The 22,571-nt window shown below is 46.3% G+C and overlaps 1 protein-coding gene across 1 annotated transcript in view; it reads right to left on the bottom strand.

Moving 5' to 3' along the window:
* The window catches only part of SIAH3 (siah E3 ubiquitin protein ligase family member 3), a 49,924-nt gene extending 36,807 nt beyond the window's left edge, over window positions 1–13,117 (bottom strand). The window contains exon 1 of the mRNA XM_071739675.1: window positions 12,758–13,117. Within this exon, the coding sequence (XP_071595776.1) occupies window positions 12,758–12,892 (135 nt within the window). The 5' untranslated portion in view covers window positions 12,893–13,117. The remainder of the gene's footprint in view (window positions 1–12,757) is intronic.
* Between the last annotated feature and the right edge of the window lie 9,454 nt (window positions 13,118–22,571).

The raw sequence follows: 22,571 nt of genomic DNA, 5'->3' as shown, positions 1-22,571 counted from the left end.
CAAGTTTCTTCTCTGTTGTAAAAGTCAGGAAGCAAAAGTTACTGTTACAAGAAATGCTGAAAGGCTGCTTTCAGCATCAATTAATTTTCCCTATGAGTGAGTAAAGAAAAAGTCTTCCCTTCCCCAACATCTGCTTCATCACACTGAGTTCTCTTGCTATAGGCTATTGATTTGCCTCTGGCAAACCCAAGTTGCTTTAGATTAAGCTGCAAATAGGCAAAATACCCAGACCCAGCCTGGATTTATCTGTGAATGAGGGTGTTGTTTTCTAATCACTGGCTTATTATTAAAAAATCATTAAAAGCTTAAAAATTATTATGAGACACCTCACCAGTAAGCTCATCTTTAGCTGCAACACTAAATTATCTCCAGTTGCCTTGTGAAGCTCCTGGAGATTAAGCTGGCTTTAGATCTGTTTTTTGATAGTGCCTTCATCTTTTACCAACAGCCTGAAAGAAAATTCAGTCTTTATAATCAGTTATTTACAAACCAGTGGTTATGGTTGTGCAACCTTGCATGACCTTAACATTTCTGAGTCTCTTTTTTTTGAAATATTTTCTATGGCAGAAGAAACCCAGTAAAATTTTCAGTTTATTTTTAAAGCTATATTTTTTCCCATATGATTTAGACCCTTAACATTCCAAGTGGAAATTTAACTGAACAATTGATTCCAGGTTAGCTGAAAGGGGGGAAACAGATGTAGTGATGGTGAATCACTGCAAATATTTTTGTCTCTTTTCCTGCCACTCTTTATACCTTGTCCTGGGCATAGCCATGAATTGTCAGCAAGTAAACACACTGCAGTTTGTAAGGAATGTGCTCTTGCTGCAATGCTGCCTTCTTAGAGTTTGTCTTCCACTGAGGTTGGCATCTGGCTGTGGGAAACATGGCTTTTCACCCACTCTCCAAAGCACAGATAATGAGAGATTTAAACATGGGTACATGCCTTGAGGGAAATATTTATATGTGGTACTGCTTGATTCAAGAGGAGTAAAGATGTCCCAAAAAAACATTAGGAAAATAAATGAGTCAGATAAACCCCATATCACATCACAACTGCTTTGTAGGAATGCAAAGAAAGAAAGAAAGTACAAAATGAAACACAAACCTCTCCCCCAAGCCAACAAACCTTTTTCAAGGACCAGTGCCTCAGGCTTCTGCCAGGTATCCTCAGGTAAAGCTTCCTGCAGAACATTCCTGGTCTGGGTGCCTGCTGGGCCACTGCTGGGACTCAAGTTCCCACAGCCCAGTCAGCAAAGATCAACATGTTCCTGCATTCCAATTGCCTCTGTAGCCTGATATATTAATGCAAATTCTTCCAGTAAGCCCACAAAGGCCCATGAAATGGGTTGGAGGTGGTGGAGGAGTGGACTTATGTCCCCCTCTGTTGCCCCTGGCTTTTAGGGGACCAGCAAATTCATGTGGGATGGCAATATTTTAAGCTGCCCCAACAAAATACCTCACCTACTTACTTTCATACTGCAAACCATGAGCTGGCCTAAAAGGGGTGGGTAAATCAACATTTTCTCGCCTCTGGTGATGTTTTCTCATTTAATGTCACCAAAATCTGTGTAGCACCTCTGGCTTGCACTGATCAAACATAAATAAATAGAAACAAATTCCACCAAGCCTGAGATCAGACACAGAATCCAGGCAGGGAACAGAAGCAACACCACCAAAGTAGCCTCTCTGCTTTTTACTTCTTTGAACAACTAATTAACACAGATTACTTGCCAAATACCAGGTCTGAAGCATTAGGGATCCTGCCATAGGTGAAAATAATTATGTAGCCCTTAGTTGAATAAAACCAGGGAAAGTTTGGTCTGCTGGCAGAGGTCTCAGAAAGACAATAAAAGACAGATTTGTCCAAGTGGATCTTTTGTTCTATGTGAGTTTCTTCATGTTATTTGCTCCACTCTGTGTTCTTCAGGAAAGTGTTTACCTTTGTGCCATGGTGCAATGTCTTGGCAGATGGATGTTGAACAGTCTGTCCCCTTTAGAATTTATTTTGTATTGCTTGTAATTATCAATAAGGGTGCTTATCCCAAAGATTTTGAAGTGTGTCTTACTTTCTTTTGCCATCCTTCATCTGCCACAGTGACCCCCTCTCCAATCCAGACAGATTTCATTAGCTGGTAATAATCCTGGGATTTGGACTGCTGTGAGGATTTGGATTTCTGGTGAGTTTAAATTACCAGATACTTGTGTAACTGGTATAGCCCCATACTTTCTCACTGATGTCAGTCTACTGTGCTGATCCTTGGATTCCTGAGTTTGTCTCCTGTGTCTGTCTATCTGCCTTCATTCTTTTCAGATGTATCTTTCAGATATGACTTTGACTTGATTGTTGTTGATACAAAAGTTCAATGATTGCTCTTGAGATCCCTACACTGCTGTACCCTCCTTGCACACCAAACACCAAACCTGTTTTTATATAGGCTTGCAGGGGCTAAATGATTGGACATCTGGGCATCATGTTGTCCAAACCCTGCTCAAAGGACAGCTGACTGCAAATATAGGTCAGGTTACCCAGGGTCCTATCAAGTTTTTTAAATCTGCAAGTATGCAGACGGCAAAGCCTCACTGGGCAGCCTGTGCTAGTGTCTCACCACTCCTATGAGACGGACTTTTTGCCCTGTATCTAGTACAAAAATACCTTGTTTCAGCTTATGTTTAGTCCTTGTTGACTCTTCCATCTGTGGAGTCTGGCTCTGTTTTGTCTGTACAGTCCCATTAATTAACTGCTGACAGCAATTCACTTTTCTGCAAGCTGAGCAAGTGCAGCCCCCAGCCTCTCCTCTCCATCCTCTGCTCCAGCCTCCTGACTGCCTTGGTGCTCCTCACTGTGCTGCTCCTCTCTCTCAATACTTTTCCTGTGGTAGGAAGCCTGAAATTCTCGCTCGTTAATTAGTCCAAAAAGATATTCCCTGCTTTTTGCTTGAGGAGAAGTTCCTTCTAGTAGAGATAAATCAAAAGCTTTCACCCTGCAGTTATGTTACCAGAGCTTTTCTTGCTATGTCTGAGATCTCCCTCAAAGCTTGCTTTTGAGAAGTGGAAAGAAGTCTGTCTCACCTGAACCCGTGTAAAAATACTTGGTGTTGCTGTGCTCAGACTTTCTGGATTTATCTTAAGGGGACAATTATCCTGATTGGCTTTTTTTTTTTTTTTTTTTTCATAAGTCAAAGCAACTTTGACGAAGGCATCGGTGGTGCTCATCTAACTTCAACTAGAGAGCCTGAAGGTGACTTTAACTTTTCCCTTACCCCAGCTGCCCTACGTGAACCTTGTGTGGTGTCTATTTACTCCATTTTCACACTTATTACTTTGCTTATTTTCCACATGGCGGTCCCTAAGAGCGGAAAAACATTTTCATCCTCTGCTGATGTGGTTTTCTGCTCCACAGCAGCCACCTCCTCGCTCTCTATAGTGTTTGTTTCCTGCACAAGGAGACATTACTGATTTCAGTTTTTTTCTGTTTCATTTATGCTCCATTTCTCTGTTTCTCTCTCTATTTCAGCTGGCACTTGACATGAGACAGTGTGTGATCTTGTGCTTAAGGTATTTACAAAGAGCTGTGTTTCCTCTCCACTACCTATTTCCCAGGGGTTGATGGGCAATTGGCCAGACACTCTGGAGCTTAATATTTCCATGTAAAATACTGGTAGCATCACTAAAACTTTGCAGAGTTTTTTTTTTTTTTTTTTTTTTTTTACTGGGGGTGCCAATCTGAAAGGAAAAGGGATTCCAGTTTGGATCAGCTGAGAATTAAATTGTTCTAGAAGAAAACACTGAACTGAAAGTACTATCTCTTGTCTGGAAAGTACTGATTAATTCCTTTCCAAAAATGGTTTTAAAGATTTCTACCTTTAAAAATAAAGTACACCAAAATAGACACACAAAGTACTTGGAGGTCTCTGTTGTTCTCGCCCAGTGACGCTTTCATGTTGTTGCTGAGACTAAAGGGGAGAGCTAAAGATAAATCCATTAATGTTATATAAGATGCTAAGAAATGCCTCTAAATAAATAAAAAAGTGCTTCAAATTGTACACTGTGTATGTGTCAGGCAATTCATCAGCAGTGCCAGGATGTTCTTCCCTCTTTGGAGGAGAACGCTGTGGGAGAGCCAAAGAGGAGTGCTGCAGGTGGCTATTAGCAGCAGGTCACCCAGAGCAATATTCAGGAGATCTCCATGCACTGCTGAAATTTTGCCATTCAGCACAGCCCTCAATAATCCCTAAGGAAATAAGCTTTGTGGGAGGTTGTGAAAACCAGCTGAGGCCACTATCCTGACAGATGTTTGCTCCTGTAGCATGGAAGCAGCGGGGATGTGTGCCTGCTTTGGCAGAGCACACACCAGATCACCAGCTTCAATCCCTCCCAAAAAGTGGATTTGTGCTGTCACAGTGAAGCAGAGGGAAGATATTCCCTTTTGCCAGTGCTGGTGAACGGATCATGACTGTGTCTGGGGGCACAACAGGCAGAGAGATACCGAGGTCCTGGAGCAGGTCCAAAGGAGGGCAACCAGGCTGGTGAAGGGACTCGAGCACAGATCCTATGAGGAGAGGCTGAGGGAGCTGGGGCTGTTCAGCCTGGAGAAGAGGAGGCTCAGGGGAGACCTCATCACTCTCTACAACTCCCTGAAAGGAGGGGGTAGCCGGGGGGGGTTGGTCTCTTTTCCCAGGCAACTCTCAGCAAGACAAGAGGGCACGGTCTCAAGTTGTGCCAGGGGAGGTTTAGGTTGGACATTAGAAAGAATTTCTTTACTGAGAGGGTGATCAAGCATTGGAATGGGCTGCCCAGGGAAGTGGTGGATTCTCCATCCCTGGAGATATTTAAAAAGAGACTGGATGTGGCACTCAGTGCCATGGGCTGGGAACTGCAGCAGTAGTGGATCAAGGGTTGGACTTGATGATCTCTGGGGTCCCTTCCAACCCAGCCAGTTCTATGATTCTATGATTTTATGATTCTACGATCCAGCCCAGCTTGCCTTCTTGGTCCTGTGCCTGATGGCTGCGAGGTTTTGCAGGCAGGTAAAAGGCACTTGGATTCTTTGACAGCTGCCTCAGCAAGTGCTGACAGTGATGTTTCACTGCTTTTTGTAGTTCTCCTCCTCTTGCTGATGACTTTTTTTTTTTTTTTTTTTTTTTGATGACTAGTTTAAAGGGGGACTTCACTTGTCAATAAGTAAATTAGAGGCACGTAAACTGAGGACTGAATGACTGTGTTTACTTTTGAAGGAGCTCAGAGGAAAATAAAAGATCCAAAGTTGGGGTGAAATTAGTGATGCCTTCCTTTCAGTGGGAGTTAAAAGGAAGGCCAAAATTAGGTTGCTGAATGACAAATGAGGAGAATATTTTGCTTTAAGACTTCGGTATTGCAGGGAATGGGCAGGATGAGGAGGAACAATGGTGCAGAAGAAAAGATGCTTAATGGAAAATGAAGCATACTGTGGAAAGAAAGAAAAATAATGCAGTCTGATAAGGTGTTTAATGTCTCAACACCCATGTTTTTTGTTTCCAAAAAACAGCACATATAAAGAGAGGTGGGTTGGGAAGCTTTGTTCAAACAAAACCAAGTAGACATCTCAGGCCCATGCTCTCCTTAGTTTCATCAGAAGCTGATCGTGGCTGCTTGCATCTACTGCCTTAAAGCCTCTGCTGCCAAAAGTGGGCCTGGCATGTTACTTAGATATTGTTTTGCTTGACAAAGTAATTCCCCTGCTTTCAGCAGTGTGTGCACCTCCTGGCAACCACCTCTGACAGCTCCAAGGAGAAGAGTGGGACACATCATGCCATGCCATGTGCAACAGCACCTATAGCACCCAGGACTGCTGAAGGCAGCTCCTCACCATCATCACTCCCATGGTCATTGCTCCCATCGTGCTGGGGGAGCAGCAGACCTTGTCACCCCAGCATCCTGCAACCAGAGGAGGGTGTCTGTGTCTCCCATACTCCTTGCCACCTTGCTCCACCCCTGGTAAAGCTGGGTAAAGACTAAATCTATCACACTCCCCCCCCCCCCCCCTGAAATTATTGCAGGATTAAGAGTTTTTCCATCTTCTGCACCAGGCTTAGAGATGCCTTTGTGATGGGAAGGCTTTGGGGGTGCTGAGGGGGGTACTGGGGGGGGAGAAATGACACAAAATCTCAGCTCTGAGCCAGGCAGGACAAGCACAATGGTCATTCTATGGCATAGGGAGCCCTGGGGATACAGGGTGCAGCTGCTTCCCTTCCCTTGTTTTATGGGAGCTCTTGGGATTTGCTGTACTTCCTTCAAACTAATTTTTGTTTGGATCACTTAGGAAAGTCAGATTGTTTCTGAGAAAAGTTTCTAAGTGCCCCCCAGCTAAGTGTGCTGAGAGGTCTTTGGCACCAGGAGAGCAGCTTAATGATTAAACAAGAATTTATACTGTCTGTAAGTTGTGACTTTAAGGCAGAATTCACTGTGCTTGGGAACCTGGCTTGGGACTTATTAACATCTGAGCTTGCAGACTCAGTTTGGCTTCTCTACTGAGGCAACCAGTAAAGTGTGCTAATTAATTCTAGTTGTGAGAATGTCTGGGGGTGGCTTGTGTCTGCTGGGAAGAAGTCTGAGACCTCACCACTCGTTTCATGTAAGAAGGCTTATACTAAACCATGTCTTTTTCCTCCACACCCTGTGTGCTAGCCAGAGAAATTGCTGTGGGACAGGATTTATCCAGAGGGAGGTATCCGGGCTGTTATCTCTATCCCAAAGGGCTGCACTGAGAAATTCTTGGTAGAATGAGCTGTATCAGAGTGGGTGGATTAAATGGCTTATGTGGTGGTGTCTGATGGCTTCTTCTCACCCTGCTGTCAAACGTCCTGTTGAGAGGAGAGGCATTTTTCCAGTATTACAATAATGACACCGTCTCCCATGGATAACATCTGACTTGAAATGGTCTGCAATCAGGTCAGGTTTATTATTGAAATTCACCCTCGCAGTCAAACATGGGGAGGAAAAGGCTCAGTTCTTTCCCACTCTATCCCATCTCTGGAGCTGCAGCATAACAGGTAACACCAGTTAACAGTGGTAATTAATTTTCCACAGCAGGTTTGGAGTGGAAGATGGGGAGAAAGAAGCTGGAGCATATTAACAACAGAAACCTGTGAGACGGAGGCTTTTCCCCTCCTGCTCCCTCCTCTGAGCAGATGCAGTAATTCTTATTCTGGGAGACCTCACTGAAGCTGGAAGCTGCTCTGCTGTGCAGCACACCTGGGGCAAAGCCCGTGCCACCCCACTTGCCTGCCCTGTGGTCCCAAAGTGTGTTTGTCTGTGGGTTTGTGCCCTCAAGGTTAATGGGGTATGGGAGAGGGGATCTCCTGGGACCAGGCAGCAGCATCTGTGGAGGGATAGCACCCAGAGAGAGCTGTGGGAGTGTGCTCTACCTCTTTTCTGCAGAGCATCCTTATGGTCACGAATATAGGGGCAGAGGGTTCTGAGGTGTTCATGGCCAACTTGGCTTCCAGTTTTTCCCTTTGAGACCCCTTAAAACAGAGGCAGGGCTGAAGGAGGGGTGGCAAAGCCATGTTGCCTGCTGCATCTTAGAATCACAGAATGGGATGGGTTGGAAGGGACCTTAAAGATCCTCTAGTTCCAACCCTCCTGCCATGGACAGGGACACCTCCCACCAGACCAGGCTACTCAAAGCCCCATCCAGCTTGGGAGGAGCTGCCTCAACTTCTCCAGGCAATGTGTGCCAGTGTCTCACCACCCTCACACTAAAGAATTTCTTCCTAATACCTAACCTAAATGTCCCATCTTCTAGTTTAAAGCCATTTCCCCTTGATCCATCCCTACCTGCCCTTATAAAAAGGACTACCTGTCCTTCCCCAGCTTTCCTGTAGGCTCCCTTCAAGTACTGGAAGGCCACTATTAGGTGTCCCCAGATTTGAAATTCTGTGGTGCCCAGTGCTAGGACAGGACCCAGGAGCAGGAGGGGAGGTTTCCAGCCCCTCTCACTACAGCTGACATTGTGGCCAGGTGCTACTTGGGGCCCCGCAAATCACAACCCTACACTGGAGATTTGAGGGTGTCTGGGTTGAAACAGTGGCAGATGATGTCTGGGGTTTACTAGCAGCAGGTTTCAGTGTCCCTCTCCTCCCTTGCACCAGAGAAATAATTAAATATCGTGGGGGTATAATGCACCGTAGCACTTTAATCCTGCTGAGGATAAAGTGGATTACAATGCTGTTTGGTTGGCCACTGCATGCAGAGCCAAACCATTATAACAGGATTCAAACCCCTTCTCTAACTCAGAGCAGATTTGCTTGTTGCTTTAAAAATAGCTAGAAGACAGCTTGACCCCACAAACCATGCTTTGACCCTTTTTGAATGTGAGATTGAAATATCTATGCCTTCCTTTAATGTGCTTCTGTTTGTAAGTCAGTGAGTTCCTTGAAGTCTTACAGAGATGGAGAGGGGTGGCTTTTATAACAACATGGCAAGCACTTTTTAACTCTCCACAAGAACATTTTTCACACTCGGTTAAAGAGTTAAATTTACATTTAAAAGCTAATAACTCCTCGAGTGAAGAAGATCTGGTTTACTCAGCCATGCACAACATTTTGCAAGGCTTTGGTGCCTGGCTGGGCTGTGATTGCTGTGCAGTTCCCTGCCATGTATGTCTGGATTTGAGGCAAGAACTGATGCTTGCTAAGGATTGAGGACACAGCCACCCACCTTTCTCCAGGATATAACTAGCAGCACTGATGGGAACTGCTGTTAACAGGGAGAAAATGCAGGAAAATTCACTGAGCTTCCCCTCTGCAGGGATCCTGCAAGCTCATCCTTCTCATTTCTTCCATGGACACGGAGCACCTTAAAACTTTCCCTGTATGCTGAGTCCTGTAGCCAGCAGCACAACTTTGGACTTGATGATCTTAATGGTTCTTTTCAGCTTTAATGATTCTATTCTATGAATGGTGGTCCTGTAATTAATAGGGCTTTGGAGGGAGCAGCCACTCCACTGCCTGGCTGTGGCCACTCCACTGCCTCTCCTCCAAGGGGAGACATCGGGGCTGCTGTAAGCTTGAAGGAAGAGAGGTTACAAGGTAAGGCATATAATATGATTGAGAACAAAGGTGACCTACAGAAGTGTGGTAAATATGTGGTTTTCTCTGCTTGGCAAGTGAATTTTGATCCCAGCACAGCACCACATTGTAAGGTGCTGCTGCTGTGCCTGTGAAAGCTTGTGGGAGGACAAAGAGCAGAAAACAGCAAGAAGGACAAAGAGGCTCCAAAACACCACCCCACCACCACCCCCATTCATACCTCTGCCAAACAGGCAAAACTGAGAGTGGTGGCTGCAAAATTGTCTTTCCTTGTTTAGAGCTGCCTGTGTCAGGCTGTTGTGCTCAGGGAAAATAGCAGTAGATCAATAGAGGTGTCTGCACTGATACTCTTATGGTTGTCTCCCTTAAGATACACTGAATTGCTCATCAGCCTTCCCAGTTAATGAGCCTTTCAGTGGGAAGAAAGACAGGGGTTTTTTTCTAAGCTGTGCTTCTCTGCCAACTTCTGGACCTCTCCTAAAGGAAGAGGTAAGTGATGGGCTCTGATCATGGCCAGAGGTCTGGGTTGGGACTGTAGTGACAACACACTGATATAATTTTACTGGAGGTCAGCCTTGGTCTAGCTATGGGCCTTTGACAGAAGAAGGTTGTGCAACCTTTTCCTGGAGGGTACCAGGGCTCCCCTGCCATTCCCTGAGTTCTTTATGTGATTCCAGATCTCTGATGCACATACATAATCACCAGTTGTGTGGTTCCTCAGGGTGGGCTGGAGCCCACCCCCTCCCTGGATGGAAGGGGTCAGAATGGAGGTCCTGCTGTGATTTTACTTTAATGAAACTATGCTTGGCACTGATTGAGGACCTGACCTATTTGAGGGCTGTCAACATGCACAATCACACCAGAATATGATGCCTGTCATTCATCATTTGCACCAGTCAGACAAAAGCCCCCTTGACCAGGTGCTGGGGAGATACAAAATAAAATAATCCCTTCGCAAAGAGCTTACAATTTAGAAGTAAGCACTAACATTTAAACCTTGAAGTGAAGGGAGACAAATGGCATTGCTCCTAGCCCTAGTTTCCTAGCAGGCTTGTATTCATCGACCGCAAACCTTAATACAGTTTTCACTCCACTTGTCAATTGTTAAGATAGATTTGGGGGCTGTCAACTAAATGTTACAGTTGAAATGACCCAGCTGGAAATAATAGACTATGAAACATCAAAGTAGTCATAATACTGTAAAGCATCACAGAGGAGTACATTCAGCCTTTTCATTTTTAATGGTCCCTCAGGTCTTGTTTGGTGTCCCGGACAGTTTGGGGGGGATTTCTCTGTCCCAGCTTCAGAAGTCTCTGTGGCAGACTGCTGGAGGAAGCAACCACAAGCTCCCTGTGCATCCCCAGGGGAAAAACAGGCACCCAGAGAAGCAGGTTCATCTGATATGTCTTTGATACCATTTTCTGGACAAGGCTCCTTGCTGGCTGGAGGCACCCATCTCTCCACCACCAGGGATGAGCAGGGGGGGTGAGGTGTCCCACTGGGACACAGCTGGGAGTGCCTGCAGGCTACCAGGGCTTGCTAACACTGGTGGGTGGGTGCTGGTAGGGCCATGCTGGGTACAAAGGGGTCTGACCCACCCCTCTCTTCTGACACAAAGCTGTGGTGTGTTCCTTACATAGCCGGTGGGAAAGCACAATGAGTAACTTGAGAGAGGATCAGAGCTAAAGCCCAGTGTATTTACCCAGCTGGATGTGAGCAGGGTGGCTCAGGAGCACCTTCAAAGCATAGTTCACTTTACAATAAGTTTTTTTTTACAGAGCAGGGAGGTTTCTTGGCAGCTTGTCCCATGCGGGAAGCACTTGCCATTGGGTGCAATCCCATCACAGGAACAATTCCCATCCAGGTCAAGACAATTCCCACTGGGGTTTCACTGACACATCAGAGCATTTCCTAGAGGCTTCTGTTTGTTTCCAAGAGAGTTTTGCATCCAGTGCCTGCTTTCAGGAACTGCCAAGACAGTACCAAGACACCTTGTCTCTGCTAGGCTTTGGGTCTGATCTGTGAAGAACTTGGCCATGGAGGATTTTAATACAGTACAATTTCCTCTGTGTTTAACAGTGAGGAACAGAAGTATCAGCTTGTTTTGGTATGCTGCATCTCCTACAATAGCAGATCTGCAACTTTAGAGGACCTGAACTGATAAATTCAGGTCTAGTCCTACATACCAGTGGAGCAGGATGTGATTACCCCTCTGTGTGCTTATGGGACCTCATCAGACAGTGCCATTGGCACTGAAATTGTATTGGGACCTTCAATAACCTTTTTTTCTGCTCAGGTTATTTTTTAAATGATTAAAATGATAGATTGAAGTAGCGGGAGACTTACATAAAAGGAGTCAAGCACAGAAGCATTCACTTACAAAATCTCTCCATGCACTTAGGAACACTGCTATTTCCTTTATCTATTCAAACGGGTAGGATCCTTTCAGATAATAACAGGGCTGTGGGGTTTTTTTTCTTGGCGGTGGAGCTCGATGCTGAGAGAGGAGAGCCTGCACCTGAGCTGTCAGTCTCCTGGGACTGCCTGCCCCAGACGGCAGTGCTTGAGGGGATGAGAAAAGCCTTACAGGGAAATCCTCCCGGAGCTTGTGCCCTCATAAAAACAACCTCTCCATGCCTAAGCACAACCTGAGACTTGAAATATAACTCTGGGAAATCTACCTTTTTTAGGGGGGAAGGATGTTGTTCTGAAGAGGGGTTTACCCCACCAAAAGACACCCTGGGGGCCTGAGGTTGAGGAAAGATGTTCCCATATCCCCTCTAAGTTCCTCACGGGAACCCCAGCAGAGCCAATGATAAGTTGTCCTGAATTAATCTAATTTCTGAGCTTGTGCCAGGCTAGCAGTGTGGCATCACAAGTTGGGTCCACAAGGACTTCCCGCAAAACAGGAGTCACTTTGTTAAAGTTGGTCATTCACGACTCTAATAAAGTAATTGAAGCCTCCCAGTGGCTTTCTCCTCCTGCTGCTCCTTCTCTACATGAAAACATTAGGGCTCTGGCATAGACGGAGCTGTTGACACTTTGTCAGTGAAAAACCAGAAGCGTACGAGTAAGAAAAATGTTTTACGGGGACTATAAATAGTTTTGCATTAAGGCAAATATATTCTCTTGCCTAAAATAGCTTCACCTTGCTAACAGCCTAAGGACACTTTCGGCACCAGAGAAATGCCTTCAGACTCCCTCAGGAGACAGAAACAGCCTTTTCCCCTCCCCCCAAAAGCAAACAAGACCAGCAGCAGTCAGGGACCCGTCTGATGCTGCTCCCTCTCCCCAGTCCCCGCTGCCGAGCAGCACCCGCTGCGCTCTGGTGTCAGCCTGGGAGACCGCCCAGCAACCTTCCACCAAAAAGAGATGTTAATTCTTCCAACTAACTTTTCCAGTCATTTTTTTCCAAGCACTCGCAACATGCACGCCGATTTACACAGGCGAGAGGGGTGAAGAAACTTTGGGGAAGGGGAGAAGTGACTTCCCACCATCTCTCGGAGCAGAGGGCTGCTTCCCCTTCACTCCGGAGGGAATCGTGCAGCCAGACAAAGCAAACATCCCCTCTGCCAGGGCTGCAAGGTGTTAACAGCTCTCCCTCCTTACCGCCACAGCGTCATTTCATTCCCTGCGGAGAAACCGGCGGCGGTATCAGAAGAAACCCAAATCTTTTTTTAACTCACCTTTAGGCTGTGCGTTGGGTTGACGACGCAGACAAGTTGCCCGGCAGCTGAGAAAACCCTCTTTGCCTTGTAGTGCTGAAACCGCAGGTGAATAAGATCTAACACAGCCCCAAAGCACTGGGTGAAGAAAAGCATCACAACTTTTGGCGTTTGCTGCTGCTGCTGCTTCTGCTGCTGCTGCTGTTGCTGCTGCTGCTGCTGCTGCCGCTGCTGCTGCTGCGGGCAGGGGAAGCAGCGAGGGAGCCCCTGAGTCCTTGAGCCCGGGGAGGGAGTGCAGTCGGCGAGAGCTCCGCTCCGGCAGGGCTTAGGATGCCTTCATATTCATCATCAAAATAAGACGGGAAGAGGCTTGCAGCAGCGGGGCGGCCAATGGAAAGGACAGAAATGTTATCCTTGAGGTCCGGAGACAGCCAATAACGAATGCCTCCCCTCCAGAAACTCCCTGATGAATTGAGCCTGGTGGAGAATGTATTATTGAGCATTACCATACATCAGCACATTGCATTTATCTTGTGATTACAGCCAGTCATACGTAAGGCTGTGGAGATATGCAGGCAAAATTGATTGCTTAACGTCTCCATTTATTAATTGCCCTAATTTAACAAAATAGCACTCAGGCACCAAAGCTAAATGGAAGGTGCAGGGAAGAAGCCCACCGCTGAAACTGCTTGAAATTAGCTAAAATAGATTAAGTGGGCTATGTTTTACTGAGGGAGAAAAATCAAATATGCAAAGAGAGTTGCAATTCCTGGCAGGGGTTAAGCAGAGGTAGAGCTGGCTGTATAAATAGATACACGTCTGGGCATTTACAGGCTTTGATTTGGATTTACACAGCTCTGAAGTTTTCTGAATTTCACATTCTGCTACTTCACGAGGGTCCCAGTACACAAATAACATTCCTCCACCCCCCACTAAAAATAGGACATGTCAGGTCACAGGTCTGGTGCAACTTGGAGTAACTCCATTGGAAGTCAGGGATGTTTTCCTCATTTACACTCACCGGTGGATCAGGTCCACTGGACACAAAACATGGTAATTACTGGATGCTGGAACTATCAGAGTGTAAAAAGGCACAGAGCATGCTTCTAAAAATAATGAAATCCATGATGCATGAGAGCACACACCGAGACAAACTTGCACAGAGGGAAAAGTGGCCTCTAAATCAACAGAATAATTAAACATGCAGAAGGCTTTTGCTTGTCATTCATCTGCATATCACTGGGCAGGAAATTACTAATTACCCATTAGATCGTCCTAAGCATTAAAAAGGAATTAGGGAAGTGCAAGGGAAATAACATGCTTTTGCCTGTTATTGCCAGTGCGTGTCTCTGTTGGTGGGCAGGGAGCCTTCTCCAGCCATTGAGGCTCATTAAGCTTGAGTCCTCCTAACCGGGTGTTCCGGGAGGTGACTGCACCGAGGCAGCCGAGGGAATCAGAAAGCACATTCATTCCATGGGACAATCCTGTCTGATACGTTGCTCTGCTTGTTAATAAATCAAAGACGGTTAATTTAATTAATTCTCCACCAGAACTTCCTGTCAGGGTGCTATTTAGGTTTGCTAGCTAAGCACTCAGTTGGCTTACTTAGCCTTGGTAATCCTTTTTACCTTCAAAGCAGAAAAGCTGAATACATAAAAGTAGGTTTTCTTTTTTTTCTTACTTTTTTTTTTTCCCCTTTCTTTTTAAATGTGAGCCAGGCACTGGTGAGGTTTATGCTCTGGATGGAGCAGCCCCTGTACAGCGTGGGCTTCAGCCTGGGACTGGATTGTCACAGCTGCCTCTTCTTAAATCAATACTGTGATACTGGCTCTGCCAGACTGCAGAGAGCTTGTGTGTTAAAAAAAAAAAAAAAAAAAAAAAAAAAAAAAAAGGCCTGAGCAGAAAAATAAGAGGGATATTGTGAATGCTGAAACAGCTGACAACACAACCCCCCCAAAAACCCACTGAAGACAGAAGGAATATGTATCTTTCAGTTCTTAACATTCGCTTGTAAATGAGAACAGGAGATAATTTTTGCAGTGTTGAGAGACACTTTGAGAATATTTTCAGACAGACTTGGGGACAAGTGAGTGAATTGATTTGCTTAAATGAATCCTTTTCTCCATTCCCAAAGTAGCTGTGAGCATCCAGCTATTTTTTATTTATTTCTTCCTGATTTGTATCTGATAGATGCACAAACACTTCCTACCAGAAAATTTCAGCCTACAAGTTATCAGTGCAAGTATTCTGCCATCAAAGCATTAAACAAGCAAGAGGTGCACTGTTATTTACATTGGTTATTGCCACCTAAGTCCCCTGGGATTATTTCTGTTCCACTGATTGACTGAACAGAATGCCTAGGCCTGGGACCACATTCGTCAGCATCAGAGTCTGCACACCTCAGCCCTGCCATCCATCCACCCCTGGGGCTCTGGTGGGGCTGCCATCCAGCCCCCTGAGACTGGATCCTCCTGAGATCCTCCTCAGGCTGGGCAAAAGAGATGTCCCTGATCCCAGAGGTGCAGGGGGACATCTTCAATTTAAATATACATCCTTGTCATTGGGCTGGTGTAGAGAAAGTGCTGTTGTCCTTGTAAAGAAAAGACCAATTCCAAAAGCTGGGTGAGCAGCCTTTGCAGTGCCCAAACCCCCACACTCATCTGTGCCCATCTCACTTTCTACACGTCACCTGAGGAGCAGCTCCCTAACAGAAGTATTTGTGGAAAAGGATGAAAACAAGAGCCCAGTACATCTGAAGGTGACTCCTGCCCAGAGCATGAGCTCATGTTTGTGGTGATGCTTTTTTTTAATGCCCATATTCTTTGTGTCCCAAGACCCACTCACAGCACCCCCTTACTGCTTTTCAACACACGACTTAGCACTGTTTTGGCAAGGTGCTAAGAGATGTAGGCATCTCTACTGTGTTCAGTTTGGGGCCTCTGCTACAGGAAAGACATCAAGGTGATGGAGTGAGTCCAGAAAAGGGTAACCAAGCTGGTGAAGAGTCTGGAGAAGAAGTCTTCTGAGGAGCATCTGAGGGAACCGGGGTTATTTAGCCTGGAGACTGAGGGGAGACCTTAATGCTCTCTTCAACTACCTGAAAGGAGGTTTTAACCAGGTGGGAGCCAGTCTCTTTTCCCTCATAATAAGTGATAGAACGAGAGAGGAAATGATCTCGAGTTGTGCCATGGGTGGTTTAGATTGGATATCAGAAGAAACTTGTTCATTGAAAGGGTTTTTAAACACTGCAAAAGGCTGACCAACATGATGATTGAATCATCACCCCTGGAGCTGCTTAAAAGACATGTAGAGGTGGTGCTTGAGAATAGGGTTTAGCACTGGACTCAGTAGGGTTAAGTTAGTGGTTGCATTTGATGATCTGAAAGGTCTTTTCCAACCAGAATGATTCCATGATCCTGTGATTCTGTGATCTGCTGAGCTGTGGCAGTCGCTATGCACACAGCTTCACCTGCAAACAAAAGCTCAGCAGCTGTGGTCTGGTGGGCAGGTGTGAATCCAGGTCTTTCTTCTGCATAACTCCATTAATTTGAATTTCCAGTGGTCTTCCTAAGGCTTGGAGATGCAAGGTCTGCTGCACTCCCTGGCCCTGAATGATGGAGAGGGACCTCATTGAGGCTTTTTTTTCAGCTGTATGGATACAACCAGCAGAGGAGGAACAAGTCCACATGCAAGGGGTACTGGATGAATCCCATTTAACTTCTGGTTGCTAATTAATTTCTGGCAATTCATTATTTCCAAGGTCATAGAATCAGAGAATCAGAGAATGGCTTGGATTGGAAGGGACCTTAAAATTTCCTAGTTCCAACCCCCCCTGACATGGGCAGGGACACCTCCCATCACCATCGTTAATTCTGTAATGTGCAGGAGGGATATGACAAAAGGCCATAGGCTAAATCATCATTAGGATGCAGATTTTGCCAAATTAGTAGCTCGAGTGGCATCACCATCATACCCATGGGGTTATAATGATGTAACAGCTCCACTGCTGGTGCAGCTGTGTAAGATTAGCACAGCAATAGCAACTGGACATAAAAATTGGCATCCGGAAGACTAGTTTTCTGGTTTGCTCATTTTGTTTTTGGTTAGAGCTGCCAAGGTGAAATAGATATGCTCACAGGAAACCACAGGTATCCAGGCAGCATATGACTTGGCAGGACAACAGGCTGGGAGATGCATCACTCTGTCCAAACCCAAAGTTAAATTTAAAAGTTTGGGTTTCAATCGGATTTCTTTCCCTGGTACTTTTGGGGGTGATTTTCCTACGTGCTGTTCTCCCTTCCTTCTTGCCCCCTCCAGTGACTGCAGGCACAGCAAGGTTCTTTTTCATCCTCACCTGTGCATTGTGCTGACATCCACAGGATGATTCCCATGCAGGTGGCACCAGGCTCCCCTTCATCACCCAAAGTTGGAAGGAGAACCTAGAATGCCTCGACAACACTGGCACCAGTCTGAATCTCAAGGATGGGAGAGGTTCCATCCATATCCATTTGGGCAGCTCACCAGCCTGCTTCCACAGCCCCGTTGCTGGGTGCCAGCAGGATTTCTGGCTAGTGCAGGACATAGTCTGGCTCCACTACTTACACTCCTCTGGGGAAGGAGCCAGGGGAAGCTAACCTGCTGATGCCCTCTGGAAGGGGCAGCCCACATGGGTGCCCTGGGGCAGGGAAGGACTGGTTTTACACCCTCAGCCCTGCCTCTTAGGGGTGCTGTTTGGCTATTTAAATGGGTCACTGCCCTTTATCTATCCAAGGTTCAAGTCCATTTTCTGCCTGACTAGGGGCTGCAGGAGCAGGATCTGTGCCAACTAGACACCTCTTACATGAGTGTCTACATCTGAGTGCATCAGCCTGGCTCTCTTTATAGTCACAGGGGAATGGAGTGTACTAAGGATGTGTTTTCTCTGACCTAACTGTAATGTTAGGCAATTTTCTGCACCCTCTGGGTGCAAAGTTGATGCATGAAGTGTCTTTTGCTCTCCTAGTCCTGAGGAGAGGTATTTGCACTGTTACAATTTTCCTCTGTTGTCCACCTGATCTTTTAAGCAAGAAGGTAAGATAGGTTCCACTATCTCAGTACAAGAGTCCCTCCAGCCCAGCACCTTGTCCTCATCAGTGACTCCAGGAGATGGCATTTTGAGACATTTTGTAGGCATGGGCCTCCATCTGCTGCTCAGTCTCCTGGTATTCCACAGCACCCACAGCTGTCACATCTGTGCCACCTGACACATACCAAGAGAAGCAGAACCAGCAATTTTTAAAACTGAGAGTTGTGTGCCTCCACTGTGACCACTGTAAAGCACACATTGCTTCCCACCAACAGCTTTGTGCTTTGGTTGGAGACTGTCCTTTCCAAAAAAGCCTGACATAGATGGTTCTCATGAAGATGGTTCCCAGTTTGGGAAGAATCATTGTGCTTTCCCTTGCTGGTAAAGCCTCTGCCACCACAGACCTTCTCCATCTGAAGGCACAGGTTTTCCATAAACTGTCCTTCAGCAAACCCTATAGATGTTTTCCTTGCATAGCACCTTTCTTCCCCGAGAGCAGGCCACTCTTCCAGCTTCTCTTTTCATTTTCTCTCCCTCCTCCCCATCTCTTCTTGGGCCTGATCTGCTGCTCAGTGCCAATGAGGACAGAAACAAATGGACCTGTTTGTCTCACAGCTTCAAGATGCACTGGTTATGGGTGTGACATGTCCACCCCCTTGGGTCCCCATTCCCATAACTCCTCTTCCCTTGCAGGGAAGATTTCACATCACTTCAGCACAGCCATGTGGGAGCCAGAGATTCTTGCAGGGAGGGAGAAGAACCTCAAGCCTCCCTGAAAAATGTGTGGATCCTCTCCTCTCTCCTCTCCTCTCCTCTCCTCTCCTCTCCTCTCCTCTCCTCTCCTCTCCTCTCCACTCCTCTCCTCTCCTCTCCTCTCCACTCCTCTCCTCTCCTCTCCTCTCCTCTCCTCTCCTCTCCTCTCCTCTCCTCTCCTCTCCTCTCCTCTCCTCTCCTCTCCTCTCCTCTCCTCTCCTCTCCTCTCCTCTCCTCTCCTCTCCTCTCTTCTCCTCTCCTCTCCTCTCCTCTCCTCTCCTCTCCTCTCCTCTCCTCTCCTCTCCTCATCCCTGGTGTCTACAGTGATGAGAGGTGAGAGCATCAGCAAATCTTTTTCTTTCTTTTAGAAAATCAACGATTCTTTTCAAAAGCAAAATGCCATCAACAGTTGTTGACTTTTTCACAATACTTTATTTGTGGTGAATTGGTTTGCCAAATGTCTTTTCAAAAATCCATTTTTACTCCATGGAAAGATAAAAGCAGTAGCTGCACTGGAATTGTATGGATTCTTCTTTAAGCAGACAGTGATCGGAAATGCCTCGACAATTCTCATTTTCACAAAAGGCCAGGTTTCATTGGGCAAGAACTACCAAAAGCAGTTTTTAAAAGAGTTAAATAACATGCCAATTAAGATATCCGTGATAAATGCCAGAGATAATCTTACGAAACTGGGGAGAAAATGGAATTTGCTGAACTGGAACCAATTCACAATTCCAAGGTTCTTCCTGACATTTCCTCCCTGCTGCCTTCCTCCTCTCTTCAAGCAGCTCATCTTCTGCTCTGTGCAATCATTCCCCTCAGTGCTGCTTTGCAATGCTGCACATCCAACACCATCCCAGGAATATCCAGGGATGCCCGTGGCCACTCTTTGCACAATCAGGTGACGTCTTCTCCATCTGTCACAAGGCAAAAATCATTTCTGCACCCTATGGCCACCTGCAGTTCTCCGTCAGTGCACAGCTGCTGAGCTGGGCTTTTTCCTGCTAATCTCCCTTCAGCAGAAACTTACATTTCCCTCTGGTATTGAAGGACACTAACATGGCAAGAGGTGTTTTTCTTTTATTCATTTCAAAGCCATTCTTCCTACATTATTATTAGCAGTACATGAGCTTTCTAGTCACTGGGTCAAGAGGGGAGTTCTTCATTTCTCCTCGGGGGATATCTGCTGCCTAGGGAGAAAGGTTGCTGCCTCTGCCTCCTTAATTTTGTCACTTCACACCACTGCATTTTCTTTACCCTTCCTCTGCTTGCTTATTAGCAGGAGAGCTTATGGCAATATCTCATGCCACTTCTCTCTGCAAATGTTATACCCAAGAGAGTGTCTCCTTTAACTCTCACCAGCAAGCCAGCAGCTCAATAAAGACACTCCACATTTTCATGCTGTGAACACGTAAAGTAACTGCCATGGTTTCCTATTCATAGTGGCTGCCTGGTGCCCACATTTCCTTAAGGATGGATTCCTTTCCATTGCCAGCCTAACGCATTGCCCAGCAGAGAGTCCCACTGCCTGTGGCCATACTGAAAAAAGGGCATATGTAGATCAGATATTAGGAAGAGATTCTTCATTGCTAGAGTGCTGAGAACCTGGAACAGGTTACCCAGAGGAATTGTGGATCCACCCCCCAAGTGTTCAAGGTTGGATGGGTTTTGAACAACCTGGTCTAGTGGGAGGTGTCCCTGCTCATGCATGGGGGTTGGAACTCAGTGATCTTTAAGGTCCCTTCCAACCCAAACCTTTCTATCATGGTGTGGAGGGTGGATGGACCATAACCACCTCAACTATTATGTCTCAAAGAGAGAAAGCACCAGGAGCCAGTAGCTGTGGATGGAGGAAACCCCTTTTCCTGCCAACAACCTGGAAAGCAGCTTGTTCAGAGGCAGTCTCGGAAGAGTTTTTTTATTTTGAGCAGTTTTTAAGGGCCAGAGGCTTTCTCATTTGCCAGGGAGCCTGGCTGAGAGGCTGTCTCTGGTCACACTCAGTGAGCTGGCATCTCACCTCCAGAGCTGCACTCAGCTGGGGGAAGCAGCAGTCAGCAGCACAGCCCTGGGGCAGCACTGCTGCAACCCTCTCATCTCCTCAGTGTGCTCACAGCTCCAGTGATGGTTTGTAAGCAAGATGCTGGGGAACCTCCCTAGCAGCCTGACAGAGCCACGATGGGCTCTTTTTTTTTTTTTTCTTTCAGTCAAACTGTGTTAAAACAGACCCAGACACACTTGCACAGAGACATGAGAAGGACGGGCAGTTAGCAGGGACCAGACAGTCTTGCTGTGCTCATTGCAAAGTCTGAGCAGATTCTGGGCAAGCAATAGAGCCCTGCTGAACCAGGTCATGCTGTTCCTTAGTCCCCCGTGGAGGAGGAGGTCCTGAGCAATGAAAAGGTATCCATATCCAAAGGCTGTATCCAAACGACCCAGCAAGATAGTCTCTGCTCTTTTGGGTCACAAGAACGATGAATAATTCAGGTTTGCTTCAAAGCTTTGGATATTACATCCAAGTTTTCCCGGTCTTGGACTTTTCTGTTTTGCATATCTGATGAAGGCAGATTTTGGAGACATTTATCAAGGATTTTCCACCCATTGGAGCTGGCATACATCTTCCTCTAGCAGATGCCTGTGCCTGACTCAGCTGGCCATGCCTCTCAAAACATTGGGAAGAAGAAGATATGGGGGATTCCAGGTTAAAGGAGATTCCTAAAGTAGTTCAAAAGACTCACCACCTAAAAGTACCAACTTGCTCTGACTACATGGGATTCTCACAGGTACAGCACCATGATGCTCAGTAACCAGGTGAGTGGAACCCCAAGCCCAGTAAGCTGGACATTTCCACACAAGCAGCAGCAAGTGGCATCCTGTGACCCTGCACAAGCCCCCACACATCCCACCTGGACAGTGGGTGCCATGGCAAGGGCTGCTTTGGGGAGGTCCTTCTTGTCACCAACACTGCTTGGCCAGCACTGCAGGATGGTCATTGCCTGCAAGGAGTCCTACCTGCTGTAGTGGTACTTGCACAGCCCACATTGCTCTCCTTGGCCCTGGCATTCCCCTGGCCTGGCCCTAGCAAAGGTCCCAGAGCCCAGGTGACGCTAGATTAGTCTGGGCACACAGTGGTGCAAATCCTGCTCTGCCTCCTCTGACCACAATTCAGTTTTGGGCCACGGAGATCCTCATTGCTGGAAGTACCTTGCCAGCACAGACATTATTTTCTTTTTCACCATTACTGTTTTAATTAAAAGAGTGTAGTTTAATCTCTATCCCTTAAGTCTCTCTTCCTCATTCTCTCATCTGTCTCTATATGGGAAGGAAGAGGGGTTAATGGAAAGCATCTGTAACTCATTTAATTGCTGGCCCAGCATTAAACCATGAAAAATCTCTATGGGAGTCTTTGGGATAAAGACCCCCAGGACAAAGCCCAGCAATAATCTCCCATGTGGTTATGGTGAGCCCAGGGGCCTCAACCACTATCTGAAGATCTTACCAGTTCCTGCTATCTAAAGGCTCATGGGCCTCACTGATAACCACTGGCCAGGTGGGACACATAGACCTCCCAAATCTGTATTTAATCACTTTAAAAAATGTGCCTGCCCATGCCAGCATTGACGAGATATTTCCGTGAAGACCAATTAACTAATGGCACAGAGATTTGGAGAGGGACATGTGAGATAGTTGTGGGAATGTGAGATAGTTTTCAGTGCCAAGTGCTGTTAAGATGATTACCATGTCTTAATGTATTATCAGAAAAATCCATCCCTTATGAGTTGCACCTAGTAGCAACTGGCCTGCACCATGTCCTCTTACATCTACACATGCACCAAAGGCATTCTGGCAACCAGTAGTACTTTTTTTTCAGTCCACAGACAGCTAAAGTTGAGTCCCTGAGGTCAGAAACGATGCAGGGACTCATCTGCCCATAAAGTGTGCACAAAAAAGGATGCTTAACAAGAAGTGCCGCACCTGGAGCATCAAATCCTCTTTGAATGTTCTCACATGATGTTCCCA

This window comes from Heliangelus exortis, chromosome 1, assembly GCF_036169615.1.
Source record: "Heliangelus exortis chromosome 1, bHelExo1.hap1, whole genome shotgun sequence".
Lineage (NCBI taxonomy): Eukaryota > Metazoa > Chordata > Aves > Apodiformes > Trochilidae > Heliangelus > Heliangelus exortis.
Note: the sequence above shows the minus strand (reverse complement) of the source record. Positions and strands in the feature narration are given on the sequence as shown.